This window comes from Xenopus laevis, chromosome 8L (assembly GCF_017654675.1).
Source record: "Xenopus laevis strain J_2021 chromosome 8L, Xenopus_laevis_v10.1, whole genome shotgun sequence".
Lineage (NCBI taxonomy): Eukaryota > Metazoa > Chordata > Amphibia > Anura > Pipidae > Xenopus > Xenopus laevis.
Window position 1 is genome coordinate 79,056,217 of NC_054385.1, and position 24,064 is coordinate 79,080,280.

A 24,064-nucleotide genomic window follows, 5' to 3' on the forward strand; every position below is an offset into this window, starting at 1 on the left:
TTCTTTTAATTGACGCTCATGTCTGAGCAAGCACCCCACAGGGGAGAGGAGGTAGATGCTCTCCTGTTATGCCCCTGTATTTTTCAATATCCTATACATAATCATTTGTATGCAACAATGGACAAAATTAATCTTTTAACACCAATAAGGTTATACAAAATTTTAAAAAATCTAATAAAACAGTGAACTTATGTTGATAATGATTAGTAACACCAAAGAAATGAAAGCCATTCATTTGAATTGAAATACCTGTACCAGTAATTGTTATGCTATATATCTATATTATTATTTTATTATTATTTTAAAGCAGATAACTTTGTTTTATTGCATGATGTTTGCCAACAGCTTTGGTGTCTGCAAACATCTTTCAATCCAGTTGCCTAAATAAGAACCCATCTGGTCTTTTGTGTTCAGTAGAATAATGCATGTTCCATAGCTTTGGAAAGCAATGTGAAAGGAAGTAAAAACACCCACATGGTCATCTTTGAAGAAGGCTCCTCATGAAGCTTCCAATTGTTGTTAATTAGAAGCTGCTCATGGCAATCCTCTGCATTTCGAATGCTTCTTCTTAGCAGAAGAGAACAAAAGGCTATTTGAGCCATTGCCCTTAAAGTTCATTAGTCAGCTGAGTAATTAAGATAAAACAATCATAAGCAGGAGAAATAAAATGGTAACCATTTTCTAAAATATTTTGTTTTAAGAAAAATGCACATCTCGATTAACAAATAACTAAACAGCAACGTAATTGTGAAATTATTAAATTCCTTTACTGTATATACTGTTTTTTTCAAATCTTGATCCATTCACTGGAGCTGCAAATGGCACTTAGCTGCTTCAGTTAATTAAAAGTTGGATTCATTATGCCCTGAAAGCAATTGTGGACAGGTCTGTTGAAAGTCATCCACTGTTGCATAAGAATAAGCTATTGTAAAGGAAACCTGACTCCGGTTAGAGATGGCAGAGAACAGCTGCATTCAACTAGGCAATGAAACTTGAATGCATTGTCTGCTATTTAAAACTAAATATATCTCTGCTTTTTACATTAATTTTGGGTTAGAGCAGTGACTTAAAAAATAAGAAAACATTAAAGGAAATGTATAGTCACCATGGGTTTAAATAATCTCTGTCCTGCTTATGATAGTAGATTTTGTCTAGTCTGAAGGAAGCCTATTAAAGTCAGACTTTTGTTCTTGTGTAGACTGGCAGTTCTGACCCAGTTATAGCGGGTTCTAGGAATTAGATCTGCTTATTCAGACTGGCACAGTTGAGCTTTCATCTGTTGACACTTACATTAGACATACGTTCTGAGATGTAGTGAGTTCACCTGTAACCAATTGTAAATAGTTAGACTGATTCATGTTCTCCTAGATGGAGTTTTATTTTCTTTTTTTTCTTTTTTTTTGGATATTCAAAGTGAATTTGAAGACTAGAACAAAATATGAAAATATATTATGACCTGCCAAAAGAATCAAATATTACCGATGTTACATGTTTTCAACATAGCCATAGCCAACACCCACACCTTACAGTCTGAATCTGCCTCATACCACCATTATAAATGGGGTTGCAGGTATATTCAAATATTACAGTTCTTCATTTTCATCTTCTGATATTTGGGAATTATTATGGGAATTGGAATTTGGTCTGCAGGTGTAGCAATACAGGTGTCATTAAAGCAACCATAGGGGTAACTATCTAATTATAAGTTTTAGTCTTTTAGTCTTTTGCTCTTTACAAAAAGACATAAAACCCCAAACAAACCTATACCAAACTGACACTAATTAAAGAACAGCTTTTTTAGTTGGAGGTTAAGGGTTAGGCCACACTGGGCGTTTTGGGGAGATTTAGTCGCCTGGCGACTAATCGCCTCGTCTTTGCGGCGACCAATCTCCCCAAACACCTTCCCTCACTCTAAAAATGAAAAAAAACTCCGGCACTAATCACACGCAGCGGTTCGTTTTCTGAAGTCGCCCGAAGTTGCCTCACGAGGAAACTTCGGATGACTTCGGAAAACGAATTGACGCGTGTGATTAGCGCCGGTGTTTTTTCATTTTAGCTGGCACAGAGTGAGGGAAGGCGTTTGGGGAGATTGGTCACCACAAAGACGAGGCGATCGTAAACAACAATGAATGTTTTGATCTCAGAAAACATCTAAAACTAGGAGCAAAACTAGGAGCAAGAAAAGAAAGTGAACTTCCACTGACTTCTACATGACCTCAATAGTTTTTACTTGCTGTGGATCTTATGGTTTTTATACTTTATAAATTACGAAAATATTGTGGATTAAGTAACTATACGAAAAAAGTGTTTGTTTCTGTTTTGCTAATAATTATGATTTGGAGAAACAAACGTTCCACGAACTATCATATATTGTCCCCTTAATGGGGACACCAAAATGAAAAAATTAGATATATACTGTACTGTACCTCCCTTCCCTTAACTTTCCTTGCTACTATGTTATCCCCACCCCATTAATCAGTTTTTTTGCATTCATTGCAATTTGAAGCTCACAAGCCTTTGACTACACCTAACGCTCCCCAATTCATTAGCGTTTGCTCCTTTCACTACTCTGAATAGATTGGTCTGGAGTGTGCATCTGGCCAAGTTCTATATAAAGTACAATATCAATCAGCCTATGGAAACAAGTAGTCAGTGGAATACAGCTATATTTAAGCCTAGGTTTAAGTGTTTAAGACGATTTTGGGGCACCTTTGTGCAAATAAATTTGCCTTTGCACATATTTAATATAGCTTTTGCGAACGTGGAAACTGTTTAGGGACCACTTCCGACAGGGGAAGAAGGTTTGCGAATTTTATAGTTAGCGCCAGTGTGCAGTGAAAGTAATAAAACTTCTTACTGAAAAAGTTTGCTCCAAAAGATTACGACACATTGCAAAGCATTGTGAAATGCAAATTGTTATTCTTATTTGTGCAAATTGTTTAGCTCTTTGCGATTTTTATTATATTCTCCCATTTTCTGTTTATAATATGCAAGTATGGGAAAGATCACATCAGATCAGAAAGTGCATCTGACAAGTGAGGCTAGCCTTGTTACTTGAGAAACACTGCTTTGTATGAACGAAAACATCCTATGGCTGAGAAAAGACTATTTTGAAGATAACCCCAAAGAAATGTTTTGTAGTGGCAGATGTGGATTTTCTTCAAATTGGCCAATGTCATTTATACAAGCTTAAGCTAAACAAGGAGGAATGGCAAATCATCACATTATGGTGTGCACTTAATATCCAGTTCCTGACCCTGAAGGGCTAAGGTGAAACTTGCTTTCTGTTCTCCTGAAATGAAATGTCAGCTGGGCATTAAGTCAAATAGCACTGCAGGTTCTCTTTGACCTCTGTTATCCAACTCTAACATATCTGCTTTTAACCTCTGACCCATTTTTAAAACTCTTGATTTCTGACCTTCTACTTTCCCTTCATGTTAATTCACTGTAAGGTAAAACCATGTCATTGTCCCGAAAATGATGCCACCATTTTAATCTATTACTGAGGCCGACCATTTATGTTAGTAAAGAAAACAAGGTGGGAAACACACTGAGCAAGTGTTTTGTTTTTAAATAAATGACTTTGACAGCTAGAAGCTAACAGCAAATCTGTTTTGGGAAGATTTGAAATGTAATATTCCTTTTAGACAAATGGCCTAAAGCATAGAGTGTTGCTGACACATCATGTCCCTGGTGGGCAGGGTTACAAATCCATTGTCAGTGGTGTATTTTGTGATGTTCCTGTGATCCCTGTGTAACATATACATCAACATGAAAAAAACAAAAATAGCACTTGTACTGTTCTTTGTACTGTTCTTTCAAAATCACATATTCAAGCATATCTACAAGGGTCGCAAATCATATATATATATATATATATATATATATATATATATATATATATAGAGAGAGAGAGAGAGAGAGAGAGAGAGAGAGAGAGAGAGAGAGAGAGAGAGAGAGAGATATATATATATATATAGATATATATATATGTGTGTGTGTCTGTGTGTGTTTATACCATAGAATCAAAATCAAAACTGTTCCTGAATTGTAGCTACCCCACATTGTGTACCTGTTAAGCTTAAAGTCAATAATATTTACATTCTCCTTTATCTTTGGCTGCTTGCCTAGTTGATATCTTACACTGCACGGGGTCAGAAGCAATAGCTAAGTTTAGCCTAAGTGCAAGTACATATCACATGGTCAGAAATTATGCTTGTTATACAAGGTCTATTGGACTGGGAATTCAAACTGGCTAAAAATAAACAGGAGTCTGGAAAGCCTCAAGTCATGCACACTGAGCTATGTGAAAATAAATGACTATAGTTTTTATGTGTCAAACAATAAGCAATTAAGGGCTTCTAAGACAGGGTTCTGAAATTAGATTTTCTCTTTAGAGTTTTATATTAGGGTAACACTGAATTTCTATGTGTAAAATCTTTGTAAACACTTGTTGTTGAATACTAAATACTGTTTCTCTGTTCACACATGCACAATCTGAGTCTTATTTTTTTTTTTTGCCTGAACCCAAAAATGTGTCCTTGTTAAAAAGTGTCCCTTTTTTAAAAAAAATGCATGCTTGTTGCATATGGATTTGTGGCAATTTTGTTGCATGAATGCAAACATTTCACCGGGACTATGGTGCTGCATTGGCATGCATACTTCCAGTAACCGGAGCACTCTGTCAGAATGACCTAGCAGTAGATCTTCACTTAACCCCCTTAGCAGCATGTTTGAAGTTTTAGCACTTCCATGAAAAGACTGCCTGTTATAAGTACATACATCATTCCAACATTTGCAAATTAGTGTATCAGTCAGCAGCAACACCCTCTGGGAATTCCATACCTCACTTGCTCTTACATTAAAGCAACCCTTTTAGGCTAGAGGAGAAATCTTCTTTCCAACCATCTGAGTAGATGTCCTTTGTCTCTGTATTCTCCTTTGTCTAAAAAAAATCATTACATAAATCATTGTATTGACCTTGAATATATTTGTATACTGTATGTTATGCCTAACATTCAAGCCTTATTTTTACTTCTCAAAGGTGCGGTTCGCCCTTACGTTTACTTTTAGTGTATTATATAAGGCCAGTTCTAAGCAACTTTTCAACTGGCCTTCATGTTTTCTTTATTATAGTTTTTGAATTTGCTATTCTGACTCTTTCCAGCTTCCAATTGGGGTCTCTGACCCTATTTAAACAAACAAATGCTATGTAAGGCTACAAATGCATTGTTATTGTTACTTTTTCTTACACATTTCGGGCCCTCTCCTATTCATATTGCAGTCTCTTATTGAAATCAATGCATGGTTGCTAGGGTAATTTGGACTAATGGCTTGATATTTGAAAATATAAAGGGCCACAGCTGAAGATGAGGCCAGCTTAGATTGGCTACAGCAGTCATGGGTATGTGTATTCCTAAGAAACTACATCCAAGAACAGAGATGACAGGCTATAAATACAAAGTAAACAGTTAGAGCTGGATATGACTCAGATAAGATGTTCATGTTATTGAACAGAGACTTTTGAAATCGCGAAAAAGCGATATTAACCCCCCTTTTCAACATCATTTCAATGAATAAGGTTTTAGAGGAACATGCCTTTTGCAAAAATGTATATTTTTTAAATGTATGCTTTTTTATAGTTCTTGCATTAAACAGGGCAAGATCTGTTTCTGTTCCTAGAAGCTGAGTAAAAACAAGTCAGCAGTGGCCGCAATCCACAAGGCAAATGTTTTTGTCCCTCTTTCTATTTTCCAAATGTAAGGAGGTATGGGATGGTTGCTGGCTCTGACATTTGGAAGATACCAAGAACACTATCACAAATATCATTTTTAAACTTGATCCTCATACATTTATGACATGAAAAGGGTTGTTCACCTTTGAGTTAACTTTTAGTTTTCATTTTTTATTATTTGTGTTTTTTTAGTTATTTAGCTTTTTATTCAGCAGCTCTCCTGTTTGCAGTTTCAGCAATCAGGGTGGTTGCATTGATTTGAACGAGAGACTGGAATATGAATTGCAAATGGTCTGAATAGAAAGATAAGTAATATAAAGTAGCAATAAAAACAAATGTGTAGCCTTACAAGGCATTTGTTTTTTTTAGATGGGGCGACCCCCATTTGAAAACTGGAAAGATTAAGTAGAAGAAGGCAAGTAACTCAAAAACTATTAAAGAGAAAAAATGAAGACCACTTAAAAAATGGCTTTGAATTCACCATTCTATAACATACTAAGCTACATACTAAGTTAGCCTGAAAGTGAACCACCCCTTTAAGGCTGTGCTGGGATTTAAAGTGACTGTGTTGGTGGGTGAGACATATTATAACAGTAGGTTCAAACACTGCTGCTTTAGGGCCCCCTAAACATTATCTTAAGGTGGCCGTAGATGAAAATATCCGCTCGTTTGGCGACATCGCCAAACAAGCCGATCTTTCCCCGATATGCCAACAACGGGCATGGCTATATCAGGGGTAATCTAAAGTTCGGCCCTATGGCCGAACGATCAGATTACGATGAGAGCGCAATGGGCTCCGGCGGGATCGGTCGGGACAAAATCAAACCTGTCTGATCGACCAAACGACCGATCTCCGCCGGACAAAAATGTTGGGACTCTCCACACACGGCCCGAAAATAGGATCTTTGCGTCTATGGCCACCTTTATTTAGGGCCTGAAGAATAACTGGGTCTGGACACTGTAGCCCCTTAAAGGGGTGGTTCACCTTCAAATAACTAGTTGTTTTCAGATAGATCACCAGAAATAATGACTTTTTCCAATGACTTTCTATTTTCTATTTGTGACTGTTTTTCTGATATTGAAGTGCCAAGTGTCTTTTTTTCACCTTCTAAAGCAGCCCTGGGAGGGGGGTCGCCGACCCTGTAAACTGGATACACTTAGTTGATACAATTCTTATTTTTGTCCCTGCTGAGCAGAATCTCTGGGTTTCATTACAGGCACCTGTTAAAACTGATACAATAGTTGCTAATACTCCAGAGATGCTGCTAAGAAATGTATCAACTAATTGTATCAACTAAATGTTGCAAAATTGTAAACAGTTCAGAGTCTGTGCCTGAATTACTGAGCTGCCAGACTCAAACTTCAGAGACAGGGACATTCAACTTTAAACTTTTTGGAAAAACAGTAAAAAATAAATAATGGAAAGTAATTGGAAAAAGTCTTTATTTCTGGGGAACAATCTAAAAACAACTGAATTGAAAAAAGTGTTTGGAAGGTGAACAACCCCTTTAAAGGAGAAGGAAAGGCTTCGTACACTTGGGGGTGCCAAATGTTAGGCACCCCCAATGATTGTATTGACTTAACTGAAACCCCGCATCAGTGCTCCTATCGGCAGAAAACTGCACCGGCCCTGGGTTATACCAGTGAGCACATTGGAGTGATCCTCTTCCGGGGTCTTCTTTCTTCAAATTTCCTGGGGCAAACACACGCGCAGTTGAATGAAATAGCGGACTTTTTAGTTAAAGTTCGTGCATGCGCAGCCACACGAAGGAAAGAGGAAGCCGGAAGAGGATCACTCCATGGTGCTCACTGGAATAACCCCAGGCCGGTGCAGTTTTCTACTGATAGGAGCACCGGCCCGGGGTTTCAGGTAAGACTATACAATCACTTGGGGGTGCCTAAGATTTGGCACCCACCCCCAAGTGCCAAGTGTACGATGCGTTTCCTTCTTCTTGAATGGCGGCCATTTGAGAGACCAGTTCCATCTAGACTTAAGCTCCATGGGTGAGAAGCAAGACAGCCATTTTCTGTTCTGCCATAATTAATTCATACCATGCCTCCACTACAGGCAGTTAAAGGGGAACTACACATAAACATAACTTATGCTTTTTGAAAAGTACATAATTTCAAGCAAGTTTGCAATATGCATCAATTAAAATATATGCACTTTTCATGATTTTTAATGGTTTCTGACAGTTCCCTAAGCCTAGCCCCCTGCTGTTCTGCTGATCTTTTTGACTATTTTGCTGAGCTGGCTGACTACTGTTACTTTGTATCAACAGCCAGGGTCCTCAGCCTGCATCCTCCAAACCCCACAATTCCCTGCACATGTGATTTCAATAAGGAAAGGAACATCAACGTGCAATGCATTGTGGGTTATGTAGTTCCTGCATGGTCTGTAAGTTGTGGAGAAGTGGAGAAGTCCCTCCTTCCCTGCCAGGATTTCAAATCATGCATAAACAGAAGAACTGTTAAACAGCTGGATTTCAGCATAGAAAATGGCATTTATTCATTCTTTTTGAAGAAACAGGTAACTGTGATGGGCATATTAGGGGTTTCTGTGTTATGTGGGCCTCTTTATCAAATTTTGGTTTGGAAGCCGGAGTTCCCCATTAACTAAAAAAAACTGACTTTGACCTCTTGCCTTAAAATAAATTTGGTAAATATTATTTTTATTTTTTTGCCACGTGCCACCTGAGAAACAACTTAATTCCAGTAAACATGCGGCTGCTGCAGATTTGGAATAAGAGCTTTGCCTCTTTAATGTGGCTGTTGCTGGAGGGTAAAGATTCCCCACATGCACTATACTATAATTAGGGTACGCTGTTCCTCACTAGCACTTTGTGGCGCAAAAGAGTAGACGACCCCTGGCTGGCGCCAAACCAACTACTGGCAGGACGTGTAATTCCCCGGCAGTGTGACCAGCGTCTCACTGTAGTGTGTGGTGGGAAGGCGTTTGGTCGTTGCCAGGAGTAACACAGCTATGATTGGTGGAATGTCCGCGTTGTTATAGAAACAGAACGCTGGCCGCAATCGCCCTTTAACTGCAGACCAGGCTGTGAGGGTAGGGCTCGTGAGCGCGCAGGGCACCATGGCAGAGTGGGAGTCCGGGGTTGCCTCCACCAGAGACAAGGGCACATATGAGCTGCGCCTCAACATCAGGAAGAGGAACGTTTTCGTCACCCAGTTAGGGGAAGCGAGGTGGGTTCATGGCAAGCGGGGAAACTTAGTCGGGACATAAGTGGAGGGATTCAGTAGATAAAGTTCCCGAGCTGATACTGCTGCTGCAGAACCTCTTAGAAAGAACGGTTACAGTTCTGTTTGTGATTGTTACACTGCGCAGAACACTTTCAGTTCTCTGCCTCCACTTCTGGCTATTGAGCAGCAACGCTGGTACTTGTTATTCACTGCCTCTCAAATGACACATGTCCATTTCTTTTAGTGTTACATTGCTAGCTAGTTGGAAGTGTAAACAGGGCCGCCATCACAATTCACGGGGCCCAGTACTAAAACGTTTTCTCCCCCCCCCCCACAAGTTAAAAAAAGAACATTGATGGCCAGGCCCCCCCCCCTTACAAGTTTAAAAAAACATAGGTGGTCAGGGGCCTCATAGAAAATTAAAAAATATATATATTGGTGGTCAGGGGCCCCCCTTACAAATAATAAAAAAAAACATAGTTGGCCAGGGCCCCCCCTTACAAGTAAAAAAAAATAAAATAATGATCAGTGTCCCCCCCTTGCAAGTTTAAAAAAAAAAACATAGGTGGTCAGGGGCCCCATAGAGAGTTAAAAAAATGGTGGCCAAGCCCCCCCTTAAAAATACCATTGGTGGTCAGGGGCCCCATAGAAAATTTAATATTGGTTATCAGGCCCCCCCCTGACAAGTAAAAGAAAAGCATTGGTGATCAGGGACCCCCTTTGAAAATGTAAAAAAAACATTGGTGGCCAGTGGAACTTACCTAGGTTCTTCTTCCTTGTCTTTGGCAAATTCTTTGTTTTTCTTCTACAGCATTCGGCTCCTTTCAGCGACATTGGGTCTTTCCGGTGTTTCCTTTGCTGCTTCGGATCTTTCTGCCGCTTCGTGTCTTTCCACTTATTCAGGTCTTTTTCGGCACTTCCTTTGCCTCTTTGGTTCTTTCCACAGCTTCTTTTGCCGCTCCGGGTCTGCATATGTGCACGTGCAGCTCTGCACAGCCGGGCCCTCCCTTTCACATCAGATTTTGCCAGGCCCAGGACAACTGTCCCCGCTGTGCCCCCCTGATGGCGGCGGCAGGGCTGATCCTATCAAATGTGGGGCCCAATTGGGACCATGTTGGCGGGGCCCCTAGACAAAGTGTTGCTGGCTACTGACACATCAAGTATTTAGGAAAATAAGGGCATACAGGCACAAAATAGAAAGGAAAGGGGCAAACAAGGTAAGAGAGTGAGAGGGATGAAATAGGGGCACATAATAGGGGCACATAATAGGGGCACACAGGGTAAGAGAGAGAGGGAGGAAATAGGAGAGTGGACTGGGCCAATTAGTTTGGGGCAGGCTGGGCCGATTCAGCTTGGGAGCAGGCTTGGTTGGATTGGGGGCAGGCAGGGCATATCAAGGTTGGAGGAAAGCTGGGCCTATGACAGTTGGGGGCAGGCTAGACCTATGGAGTTGGGGGATAGGCTGGCTTATCAGAGTTGGGGGTGGGCTGGACCTATGGATTTGGGGATGGGCTGAACTCTCAAAGTTGGGGGCAGGCCAGGCAGCATTATGTGCTGAGGGAAATATTATCTGTGCTGCCCTGTGGTGCGGGGCCCCCAGAGGTGCGGGGCCCTATTGGGCCCAATTGGTCCAATAGGCCTAAGGCCGGCCCTGAGTGTAAAGGTGGCCATAGATGTAACAATTACTATCTTTCTTGGTGGGACCATTGTTTGCATCCAGTACAGACATGGTAAAGCTGAATCATCAGATATACAGGTAGAAATAATAGAATTATATCTGTATCTGAAGACTAATTACAGTGGCCGATGTCTGGGTGCCTTCGCAGGCGCCCCATCCAAAGCTGGATTTACATTTGTTTGTTGCCCCGTCCCCTCCCTTTTATTCACATAAATTTTCATCATCGGGATTGGCGCATGGGAAATCCTGCACATCCCCACGGTTACTGAACCAATGTGGGTGTGGTTGGGCAGCATGCCACTCCGTAAAAACCTGTCATCCTAGACCCGGGCCTTGGTAGCCTCTCCACAAATCCGGGCCTGGCCCCATCAAAACTTTCCAGCCAGCCCAATAGATGAGCTGACCAATATCCAAGTCTTCTGCCAATATGGCTTGTCTCCCGTCATACACACACCGAATATCATACAAAAATTAGTTTTGTACGATATTATCGGTGCGTCTGTGGCCACCTTAAAAATTAGTAGTCTATTCTATGTGCAGGTGGCTATTGCTGGCTGAAACCCAAGGATGGCTTAATGCATCAGCAATGGGCACCAAGGGAATGAATGTGCTTGTTAAGCAGTGTCAGTATCCAGCAATGTGTAACTGGTAACATGATCTGACTATGAGGAAACCCTGGATGATATTACCCTGTAACCAACTGCTGATATTAGCACTAATGGAATGTTCAATTACTTTGTAAGATACTATGTTAATTATACTAAAGCAAATAAGCTGACATGTGAGATGGACCGAAGGAAAAAAAAAACCTTGTTTTTTGTTGCAGGATTATGGTAAAGGTGGTTCACCTTTACATTAACTTTTAGTATGTTATAGAATAGCTAATTTCAAGCAACTTTCCAATTGGCCTTCATTTTTTCTTTTATATAGTTTTTTTTTAATTATTTGCCTTCTTATTCTGACTCTTTCCAGCTTTCAAATGGGAGTCACTGACCCTTTCTAAAAAACAAATGCTCTGTAAGGCTACACATGTCTTGTTATTGCTACTTTTTATTTAGTCGTCTTTCTATTCAGGCCCTTTTCTATTCATATTCCAGTCTCTTTATTTAAATCAATGCATGGTTGTTAGGATCATTGCTGTAATTGCAAACTGGAGAGCTGCTTCACAAAAAGCTGAATAACTCACAAACCACAAATAATAGAAAATGAAAACCAATTGCAAATTGTCTCAGAAATAACACTCTCTACCACATACTAAAAGTTCATTTAAAGTTAAACAGCCCCTTTAATATTAAAGAGTAACACAAAGGATCTGGTGAAGTAATTTGCAGGTGTAAGGATATGTACAGAACAGAAGTGTGTTTCTTACTGTTCTGCCAAATAAACATACTGTATATATGGCCGTCTATCCAAGCATTTAACTGAAAAACCTGACTTTGGCCTCTTCTAGTCCTCCTAGGTCTAGGGACTTATGTTAGGAAAAAGGTGTGAGCCACCTGTGCTAGTAGGGTTGACTGAGTAAATATGTTGCGGTATAAAGACTGTCCTAGCCCTGCGCTACTATCTGTGCTGAACAGGTAAAAAAGTACAATTTATTATGTTACACTGACACATTCATAGATGTAAATAATCTGTCTTCGCCCTAAAAAAGAAATAAAAGACCAGGGAACCAAAATGTTTATTTGAGTCTCCTAAAACAAATCCATTAAATCTATTACATTTAACCAGGGCTGAGTTTAGTCTCTCTGGCCCTCAGTTGCCTGACTAAATTCTCATACACATCTGCCCACTGACTTGTGCTGTCTTTGCTCATCATTGTGCTCTACTGATTACAGCACAACTTGGCCTTAAATCTTTACAGAAAATTTGTGAATTGCCAAGTATTTACATGCACCTTCGTGTCTTTTTTTGTCTAATCATGTTCTTTGAATACTCTTCCTTTTTCAGAGAAGAAGAAGAGGAAAATGTTACACAATTTCCTGTCATAAAAGAGGTCAGATTAAATATTTCCTTAAGTGGTGTTGAATATATGCAAGCACAAAGCAGTATTCTTCTGTATTTAGCTGATATAGTTGTTTTTCTAATTTTTATAGTCTAATATAGTTGTTTTTCTAATATTTTTTCCAATATGTATGTACACACCTACACTATGAACGCTATACACACACTCGCAAACACACTAACCTACAACCTGTTAGGTTAACGGCAAACACAGTGGGGGTTATTTATAATGTTCGCGCAGCGCATATTTATTCGCCAATGGTTGTATTGCCCATATTTTTTCCTGAACGCTAATATATTGCACTGCTCTTACTGTCTTTCTGTTTTTTTGCTAATTCACATAGTGAATAAATTTTCGCACATGGCTCGCAAATGAGACGGAAGTTTGCGCGAGCACACCCAATGTGCGAGGTTGTTGTGCATGAAAATAACATTGACGGTAACTTAAATTCACAATTTGTGAAACAGTTTTGCGGGTATTTTCTCCGACACCAAAGTTGTGGCGTAAAGCAGTCGCAGAGTGTGCGCATAAATATTCGCAATTTGCAAATTTTGACATAGAAAAAAGCAATTCTGTTTGCACACTCTTATTCAGCTTTATAAATATAGTCATGCGCAGGGCAAATATATTCACTTTGCGAATCAATCTGCCTTGCGCAAACTTTATAAATGACCCCCAGTGTTTTGTTCACTGGTTACAGGCAGTATTCCCTTGCAATTCAATGGCAGGCAAGCAAAGTCAGGAGGCTTTTATACAGGTCATGGAACTAATATCCTCATATTTTACAAAAAATACTTTATTTTTTATAATACACAGGTTTCAAAGAGATATATGACACATCTTACATTAAGGGGCAGATGTATCAATGGTCGAATTTCGAGGGGTTAAATCCCTCGAAATTCGACTGGGGAATAGAATCGAATAGGCAATTCGGGCGAATTTACGCGCTGGCGAATAGTCGAATTGGCGAATATTCGCCAGGCGAAAAGGCGCCCGATCGAATATTCGCTCGAAGGATTTTTGTTCGATCGAATGCCTTTTTATTCGATCAAAAACTTGGAAAACAAGTCTATGGGACTTTCCCATAGGCTTTCAAAGCAGTTCGGTAGGTTTTATGTGCCGAAGTAGGCAGTCGAAGTATTTTTAAAAGAGACAGTACTTTGATTATCGAATGGGCGAATAGTCACAGCGTTTTTGCGCTCGATCTATTCGAATCATTCTACTCAGGCGAATTTACGCCAATACGATAGTCGAGGAGCACAAAAAACCACTCGAAATTCGAAGTTTTTTAATTCGAATCCTTCACTCGAGCTTGATGAATCGGCCCCTAAGTTTCAGTAAGAAGTGATGACATTGGTAAGCACCATTTATAAGGATAAATTTTACAGGATATTCAAGGTGTATAAATATAATTTTCCTAATTTTGTCTATAGGCTGCTAGCAAGATTTTGGAGACCAGTAAAAACACATTGCAGAGAACCCTTGTTTTGAAGAAAGAGGTTGCGTATGACCAAGTCAGCCAGGAGCTGCTTGCTAAAAGACGGGAATTTAGTGATCGAATGCACGCACTGGATGTGAGGAAAGAGGAATTTTCACAGAAGCAGAGTGAGGTGAAAATAAAGAATGTTTGAAAAATCTTGTTACTTGAAGTTTTTGCTGTAGTTGGTTCCACAATGACTAACCTGCAGACATAAAGTGAAGATGCAATACACAGAGTTTTACTCACTCTTGATTTTTTTTCCTTTTCCTTCTAGTACACAGAAAAAGCTACCAATTTTGAGAAATTTCTGCAGGACAGCGATGTTCGAAGAAGACGAGCTATTCTCAAGTATCAGACAGAGTCTAAGCAGAACGAATTAAGAGACATTGAAATCAATAAACTAGTAAAGCTACTGGAAGAGAAGAAAATCAGGTGTAGTACTGACATACCCAGAAACCTAACACCTTCTGCATTAAGCACACAAAGCACTGACATATGGAGCCGCTGGCTTGTCAGGCAGTGAATAAGTTATTGTTGTGGGCAAACACACAGCTTCTCTTGGTCAGTCTGCATGTTTCCATCCATCATTAAGTGATCAAATGAAGACACAGTTACTGGGTGGTACTAAATTAAACACAGATTTATTGTGAGGCTATTACAAATCCACAGTATGGATATATGCCCTTGGTTTTGGTTTTGTATTTAAAATATTTGATCAAAATCAGACATTAAATTTGCTGCATTTCAAATTCACAGTATGCAAACAAACTGCTTTGGTGCATTAGCCTAGCCTGTAACCAAAGAGCCATACACTGACTCCCCCCTGCCCTATGTGCGTGGAAAAGAGGAAAATGAAGGAAGGAAGTTGGGATTATGTTCTTGTGGTAGCGCACTCTATATGCAGTTGGGTCAGAATTGGAATACCTTGCATAAGAATCAAAACATCACTGTTCTTTTCTAGTTCACAGATGGAACAATACATAGCACTGGCCCACATATAACCTCTCTTTTTGTGAACATTTGACTGGTTGGCACTGTTCTTCTTAAGCTATATTAAAAGTGATACTGACACTTAAAAAAATATTTTCAAAATATTAATTTACATTAAAAGTTATATATAGGTCACGTTGATCGTATTTTGCTGATAGTTCTGCTTTTGTAAGTAATTATTACCTGAAGTTGCTAAACCTGACTGTTTTGCCAACCTGACTGTCCCATCTCAGCCTGTCAGTTAGTTTCTAATGCACAAAGAATACTGCTGCACAAATATGGCAGCCCCTTCATAGAGGAACATGGGGATAAGAAAGGTAATGTAAAAGCATCAGGCAAATACTTGTATGGCAAAATTATAAATAGCATTCAAAGATAATGTTATGATGGATATAAAAAAAAGGTAATTTTCTGGTGTCAGTATCTCTTTAACCTGTTTCTAATTTATTTTTATTTTTGTGCAAACAGGCAACAGAAACTTCACGAAAAAGTGAAAAAACTTAAACTCTTTGAAGAATTCCTACTGAGAACTGTTGATATTGTACCTGAAAGTAAGTGTATATAGTCACATGCTTCCTTAGGGGCTGCAATAAATATATCGAGATACTTCCACTTATTATTTTCTCCAATCAGGTCTGGACTGGAAGTCAAAATAGGCCCTGGCATTCCAAGAGGCCCAAATAGACCCCCCACCAGCCCACTTACTAGAGAAATGGACTGGAAATTTACAGTAGCGCGTCTACCATTTGCCAGAACCCTCAGATTGCCAATCCGGGCCTGGTTCCAATGGGTTTCCTGTAACTGAAGAGTTTAGAACATGTTGCCCAATGTGCAGAACTTTGGCAGCTGCTGATAAACAATGTACTCGGCTGTTAAGGGATGCTATTGGTTGTCTCATATAGTGGCTGTATGGATGCTGTTGTACAAAATTGGTTTAGAATAACTATAGGAAATACATATTGCTACAGTGTTGCAGACCTTAGATTGTAAGCCCCACTGGAACTGAGGCTGATGTGAAAGCTAATACATGTAAATTGATACATAACATATCAGTGTTATATAAATGATAACAGAAACAGACCTTTAATTTATCTCCCTTCTTATTGTAGATTACCTTGAATATGGAGTGGACTCTCCGGTCAAAGCAATTATAAGGCGCTATGAAACTCTGTCCTTGACTAATGAGAGCTTGGTGAACAATCTGACTGTTCTTGCTGATGAACAGGAGAACAAACAGCATGAGCTGGAAAACCTGCAGCAGCAACATGATACAGTAAAGCTGGTAATGTCAGCACAAGTCACAATAACTGTCTTAACCTTACCTTGGGAAAAGTGCCAGTGTATCGGCTGCTAATTAATGTACAAAATAAATTAGCCTGGGATGGAGAAGCCAGAATCCAGTCCTCTAAACATTTTTGTGCTGGACCCTCCTGCAGTATAGTATCTCTAGGCATATCCATCTGTATGAAATCTGCAAATATTTTATCAGTGTTAGATGCCATAAACACACTGTAAGTCATATATCTTGCTTTGATACACAGCCTTTAGTAATCCTTTTGTTTTATCAGAGATGTGAACCTGGAGAAGCAGGTGATCAGGACATCTTTGCAAAACCCACAAAAAACGTCATTACTATATTCACTGTACATGAGCACATCCTTTCTCATGACACAAATTGTGCATTGATCATGCGCACATTGGACTCTTAAAATAAAGGGAACTCCCAGCTAACCCAGAAGAGTATGCATGTTGTCTGCAGAAGTATTGGACAATATGGCCTGCTCGCACACCCTGGCCTTCAGAAGTAGAAGCCTCGGCACCCTCCCCAAGAGTCAATTGTACAAATACACTGGCACTCACGGCAAGTTCAAGCAGGGAGGTCCCTTGCGTCTTTATTTGCAGAAAAGCAACGTTTCGGGGCTATACCCCTTTGTCAAGTCTGCAGTAATAGCAACATTAAATGGGCAGTATACTCCCTTTTTTCAACATTATTTTAGTGAATGTGGCTTGTGATGAACATACTTAAACTTGCAGCATTTCTTAGCATAACATCCGGCTTTCCTTGAATACATACTCCAGTTGCTGTAGTGTAGTGAGTGTAGTGAGATCTCAGTTGGGATCCATGAATATTCTTTATTTAGGGTGGATGAACTTATGTTGGTGGTCAAAAGGAATATTTCCCTTCCTAACCCCTGGAGGTGCACATACAGTATGACATGTAAGGGATATTCAATAACTTGTAATGTATGGCCTTGGTCCCTAGGTGGCATTATAATAAAATACAAACGTAACAAATATGCAATAACAATAAGCATATTTAACAAATTATATTAACTGTAAACTGCTAGTGCAGCACACTTTGTTTTACAGATAAGAATGAGTAGGCAGCCTGTGCAGTGTATTTTTAGTGCTATGGATGCTTGCCAGCAATACAAGAAGTTCCTATTGTACAGGGTTAATGCCTTCAATTAAAGGATTATTAAATGCTCATTCATGTCTGGGCAATCTATCTCACAAAAGCTTTTTTATACATATGTAATTAAATCCATGAAATACTGTTTCAGTAATGCAAAATAGCTTTGTCATTCACATTAACTCTTCTTTATCAGAAAGGTTTGTCATTGCATTTCAGGTAATCTTCTGTCATTTACTGCTTGGGTACTTGAAGATATTAGTGTATAAACAATTATGTGCACTGCAAAGGATTTTACAGAACGTTAGATACATTTTGGGGTAATCATACAATGAAATATGTGCAGGTCCATCCAATTTCTAACTGAATTGGCAGATAAAGTAATGCATTGGGTGTATACGAGTATAAACTGTATTGCTCTAGAAGGATTCAGTGGGGATTTGATTTTCCTGATTGATTGGTCACTGCTGTTGAATTTTCATATGTGGTCAAATATTACAGCAGGAAATGACGACAACAGAGATAATTTGATATCTTATGGACCCATTATATCGAATCAGTTGTATATATATATTATATATATATTATTAGTATAGTATAGTAGGCTTGTCCTAGAAAGTGAAGGAAACCTTAGAATATTGGTTACTTCAAGGGCTGAATAATACTGTACATATCCAAATGCTGTTTGTATTACCCAAAGCAATGTCATCTATTAATACTGATAAACATTACAGTATTTATTTTAGGAAGACATAAACTGCAATGTTTAATGTTCCTAAAAAAATATGTTTTTGCAGCTCATTTTGGTAGCGCTGGGTTTCTGGTCAGCAACATTAAACCAATTGGATTCACATACAAACACACAATATTTACTCTGTTCAAGGGAGACTCTTAGGGGTAGATTTATCAAAATATGAGATTTATCAAAAACTCACCTGCTGTCTGTTCATTCTTATAGGATTTTTAGAATCATATTTATCATTGGGTGAAAGATAGAGATCACCATTTCATAAATATGCATCTAAAAATCCCATACGAATGAATAGAAAGTGGTGAGTTTTTCTGTGGTTAGCTTTCACATTTTGACAAATATGCCCATAAGCGTCATCAAAACCAAGCATTTATATATTCTGCCATTGATGTACTGGCATTTGCTAATATATAGCTTGTATGATTATTAATCAGGGTTACCATGCTGTGTTTACATCATTTTAGTCACATGGCAACGTTTTTGTCCTTCTTTAAGCTGGAGTTATGGTAACCCTATGTAAACTCTTCCTACTGTGTAAATAACGGCCTTATGCACTTGCTTTATTCAGATGATGACCAGTGAGCTTTCTCAGCTTCATATGGACTATGATAGATTACTGGAGAAGAACAAACAGCTCGAGCTGAAGTTTAACCTGGACAAAGGTCAATTTAGGAACCAGGTGAATCTGCTATATTTTGCTATTTTGGATGCCTTAGTTTGTGATTGCTGTTTCGTTTCCTGTGTGTCTTGTGCAGTCAGTGCTACTGAAATGTATGGAATAAATTTTTTTGTAGGGATAAGTTTACTTTAGTTAAAAAAAAACCCAGCAAGCTACTTATAAAGCACATCAAATTAGTAAATTAGTATTTTGTTAAATATAAATGCAGTGTACACAATATGGCTCATTTACTCTCACAAGGTGCAGCCAGTCAAAATGCCAATGGTATAGTACTTGCACCATGTTCAGTACAGTGCTACGCAATATGTTGGAGCTATATAATACATGTTAATATATGTTAATAATGTGTCATTATGTCGGTTGCACATCCATTGTAGAATAGGGCAAAAAATACAAGACATAATGCTAGGTAAGAACAATGCATTATGATTTACATCATACTGTATTATATTATAGAAATGTACAAAAATGCAAAAAAAAAAAAAAGTGAAGTGATTTATGTGATCGATACATTGATAACAAGTTCAAGTGGTTCCCAGCTGTACATACCTGTTAGAACTAATGCTTAATCCATTATTTATTTATTTTACTTGCTAGAGCGTTGAATTTGCAAGTCTGTTGCTGTCCATTACAAACCTTGCTGAACAGTGTCATTTGAAACATTTTGGGTCAATAGATGAAGCTGAATTTTTACAGAAACTGGAAATGATTAAGGTAAGCATCATTAGTGACTTTAAAGGAGAATTTTTAAAAAAAACCCTACCCCCCTACCCTAAATAGACCCCACTCCCTCCTCCCCCCCAGCCTACCTGGTACCCCGGGCAAATGCCCCTAACTTACCCCTCTGTGCAGATTCTGTCCTCTGGAGTTCACAGACACCATCTTCTTTTCTTCTGTATTTTCTTCGATTTTCGACAAATGCATAGTTGTAATATTCTGGTCTCGAACAACTGCGCATGCGCCAAAAGTCACAAAAAATTCCGAAAAATCATGAATTCTCTTTTAAGTCCTAGGGTACTAGGTCTTTATGAATGCAAATATATGTATTGTATAAGTGCAGTTGCCATAAATTGTTTAAAATATAAAATATTCTTAAAAAATATATTTGTATTTGAGCCTCATGGGACAGATTTCAAAGGATTTGCTATTTTGTTATTTTGAGTGGATAAACCTCTCATTTAGTTAAATGGCAGTTGCGTGAAAGTTCCAGCAGTGTTGCTTCTGGCTGAAAACGCTTTTCATGCTGCAACATGTTTTTCAATTATTATAATTTAACAGTATAGGAGGTGGCATTGGGCAATTTGGGGCATAATTCCTTAAGTTGATGTGTAAACTAAAATATGCACCATGTGCCACTAGCATAATGGCTGCAAACATTTTAGACTACCTACTAAATTAAACTGGTGCGTGTATGAGGCTTTATTCAAATGTAAACAAATATGATGGGATCTGAAAAAGGAAATGCCATAGGGACTGATTGCCTTTTTTAGGCACATCCTCTGTAGTTGAGGCCTGAACTATACAGTATGGCTGACTATAATATACTCCATACACATGCATTGTGCTTTAAGGAGGAAGTTATCTCTGCACTCCAAGCTTGAACTGTGTACAAAAGCAACTATTAATGTTTGTATGTGAAATGCGTGTTGATGTCCCTAGACAAAATACAGCTCTATATTTATTGTATACTGCATCAGACAACCAAGGCACATGCCTGTGGACATTGATTTAACCTACATACCGTTAATTGTTTATCTGGGTAAATTTTACCTGTGGCTCTTCAGTTGCATCTTTTTGTTTATTTATTAAAAGTGCTCTCAAAAGTGTTACTCTTTGTGATTTTTGAAGGGCTAACATGGCATCATACTTTTACTTGCTCTGATCTGTTTTAAAACAGTGAATTAAAATGATCAAATTAATAAGCCCACCTATACACAGCAAGAGTTGTGTATAAAAGTCATTAAGCCATTGTGTTAATATTCTTCTAGGAACAGGAGTACAGAGAAAGAATTGCATTATATTTGATAATATCGGTTATTTGTCTTCTCTGTGTAATTTTTAAGGAATTCATACTGGAAAAAAGTCAGGTGGAAAGACTGGCAACACAGCTTTCAGAGGAAAGAACTTCCATATTTAATCTTGATGATCAAACTCTAAAGCACAAACTGACTTCTAAGCAGCCATTCAAAATGAAAGTTTCAGCAGCACAAAATAATCAAGAAAACAAGTACAGCAATAACCGCAGAGTATCCATTGTTGATGCCAAAATGTAATGGATTATTTTGTATAGAAGGAAACCCTTGATAATTATCAGTGGCACTTACCAGTATAGTTGTTTGTTGCATGGGCTTCATCTCCTGGATTAGGACTTGTCGTGTCTCAAATTTGAAATGCCTAATTTTGAATTATTTTATATAATGGTTTTATACTGTTAAGCAGGAAGGGAATGCTTTTTTGTTAAGCCATATTTGAGTGCTTTATTGTAAAGGGATAAAAAAGAATATCATAGGCCTACTTTGCAGTAGGTTTGTAAATGCAGTCTTTTTCTAGAGACCTCACTTGATTTATACAAGCAGGCAATACGGGTCATTTACTTAAAGGGGTGGTCATTTTAATCATATTTGCAAGTTGGTTAAATTAAAAAAACAACAATTGTTTTCAAAATAGCTATGTAGTGCTGCTTAGATCTTTAGTTCTCTCCTCTTGCCCAAGCCAAGGGGATCGCCATCCTCCTGGCTGTGTAAGATCCTGTCAGGGTCGGACTAGGCTGATGGGACACTGGGAAAAAACCCATGTCTGCTCCTCCAATCGACTTCCCCCTGAAGTAAGTATTATCGGCGCATGATAAGACACTGTGCAACGGCACACACAAGGGGGTTACTTTGGGATTCAAAAGGGGGCCACCGGTGGCTGACAGGAGGGTCCTTGGTGTCACACCCCCGGTGCCCCCCCCAGTGCTCCAGTCTGACACTGGGTCCTGTCCACATCAGAATGAGGTTGCAAGCAGTGCAGTGAGAAGTGGAGGAAGTGTAGTCATAGATCATTAATGCACATACTCCATTCATTTGTGTATCTGTGATCTGATTGTCTGACGGAATTCAGCCAACTTGATCAATGAATAGCCTTAACGGCAAGTAACAGTCCATGTGCAGTAACATGTGTTGCCTGTGCCTCCCTCCAATGTTAGTCCCCTGGCTGGCACAGAGAATAGTCTTTGTGTATTATTACCTTTGCAGGTAGCTATTATGAAAACAACACTTTTTTTTAATTAAAGAAAATAATGATATCTATTTATATTTCCAAACTGTAATAATGTGAACCACCCCTTTAAATACAGTGACCAACGTGCTATTTTGGACACAACTTGCAATGTTTGTACCCAGAAGGGCGTCTTTTTCCCATATTTCCAGTGTTAGTGCAGTGTTAAGTCTGCCACAAGTATTTGTTAATGTGGCTAAAATGTTCATGGGAAGGTGTCACTCCTGCTATTCAGCATTAAACACGGCATTAGCCTGTGATTCTCTGGGTGCAAGTCTGTTGCTTCTATTGATGTTGAATTACCACCACGTTAAGGATACCTTTAATGAATATCATCAATCGAGAACAGCCTTGATGTTTTGATTTTACATGAAACAATTGTTTTTTTGTTCCAAAGCAATAAAAGATTTTCATTTTTATACTTGTGTTTTCCCATCCATCAGTTCCTTTTCATATACAGTATGTTGGGTCTATACCAATCCCAAGCTGGAGCACCAGGCATTGTTGGATAATGTCCACAAACTATTTACCATTATTTTGCCTTGTTTTCGCTACATATCGAATTGTTGGTGACTCTGCAGAAGGAGTAATTATAAGTGCAATGCAAAAATAAGTGTCTAAAGAAAGATAAAGCAATTCTGAACGTCCTTTCAATATTTTGGAAATTAATTAGCTGAAAAGCATTTGTTAACATAACTGTTAGTGAAGACACAGAGCTACCAGTAGCATCTAATTGTCACAGCTACAAAATAGAAAATAATGATTATTGGCTTTGTTAAGATATTACGTGTGTTTTAGCAGAGGCAATTCTCAGTATTGTCTATGGCAGTGTATTTTTTGGCATTTTGTAGCTGCTACTAATAGCTCTGTGTCTTCACCCTAGGAAAGTCACAATCATGCCGTGGTGCTTGCTGGTCTCAGGTCAGGAAATACAATCACAGGGGGAGTGCACCCCAGTGATTGGTGACTTTCCTTCTCTTTTAAAAAGCCTACTTACTTCTAGCTACTGTTCCAATGGGCAGGACACATTTATGGCTGTCTCTCCTTTCCTTGCAGTCCAGCAGAAGGCACGGTGTGCAAAATAGGGCTAATAATCACTGAATGCTATAAATTGGTCTTGGAGTAATGTGATAAGATTGTAAATTTGCAGCAGATCTGGTAACTATTATTAAACAACCAACATTTACTGGTCCAGTATTTGAAAGCACACATCTGATTGTATTGGTTTCTCTGGGTTGTTCATTGAAAAGGCAATCTCTAATGTATTGAGAAATTGACACCTTTTTATTAAGTACATTTATAGATCACTCATCAGGTGCATAGTTAAACAGAGGTCATAGCCTAACAGGTGCCTCTTCAGATAAGTGTGTATGATCCAACAAAAGAATTTAAATTGAATTACTGCTATCTAGTGGCCTACTCCAATACTGCACCAAACTTCAAGCAATGAAAAACATTAAGTTTCATCTCATGGAAATAACAAGCTTTGTAAATATGTATTAAAAGTTGTATCAATATAATAAGCTAAAATTTTTGTATAATTTCTTATATAATGAAGTTAATTGTATTCTCTCCTTGAGCAATATGTCTCTCTATATGCAAGCTCAATGTTTTACTGTTTTGTGTGTTCTTTATGACTGTTATAGTAGTACTTCACATGGTGGGTCTGGTACACTTGTTTGTTTCAAAGTGTATAAGTTTAAGCCTATGGCACCATCATCTGCTGAAAGGTTTGTAAATCCAAACCAAGTTCCATTTAAAACTTTTTCTTAAGATCTTCAAAACCAGTACCAAAATGTAAGGAAGACACAAGCAGATGGGAACTGTTTTTACATAGGCCTTTGCTTTGCTTACCTGGAATTTCTCCTGGGCAAAAAGGTA

The 24,064-nt window shown here is 38.6% G+C and overlaps 1 protein-coding gene across 1 annotated transcript; it reads left to right on the forward strand.

The window, feature by feature from the left end:
- The first annotated feature begins 8,690 nt into the window (after positions 1-8,690).
- Positions 8,691-22,602, forward strand: LOC108698731 (coiled-coil domain-containing protein 42 homolog). The gene is made up of 9 exons (XM_018230453.2): positions 8,691-8,935; positions 12,558-12,603; positions 14,046-14,222; positions 14,367-14,524; positions 15,551-15,633; positions 16,192-16,364; positions 18,815-18,925; positions 19,523-19,639; positions 20,989-22,602. The coding sequence occupies exons 1-9, from the start codon at positions 8,826-8,828 to the stop codon at positions 21,196-21,198; spliced, it is 1,185 nt and encodes a 394-aa protein (XP_018085942.1). The 5' UTR covers positions 8,691-8,825; the 3' UTR covers positions 21,199-22,602.
- The last annotated feature ends 1,462 nt before the right edge of the window (positions 22,603-24,064 follow it).

Coding starts and splice junctions, on each gene's coding strand:
- LOC108698731 (XM_018230453.2), top strand. CDS start 8,826: ATGGCAGAGTGGGAGTCCGGGGTTGCCTCCACCAGAGACAAGGGCACA. Junction 14,223..14,366: donor TTTCACAGAAGCAGAGTGAG/GTGAAAATAAAG, acceptor TTTTCCTTCTAG/TACACAGAAAAAGCTACCAA. Junction 15,634..16,191: donor TGTTGATATTGTACCTGAAA/GTAAGTGTATAT, acceptor TTCTTATTGTAG/ATTACCTTGAATATGGAGTG.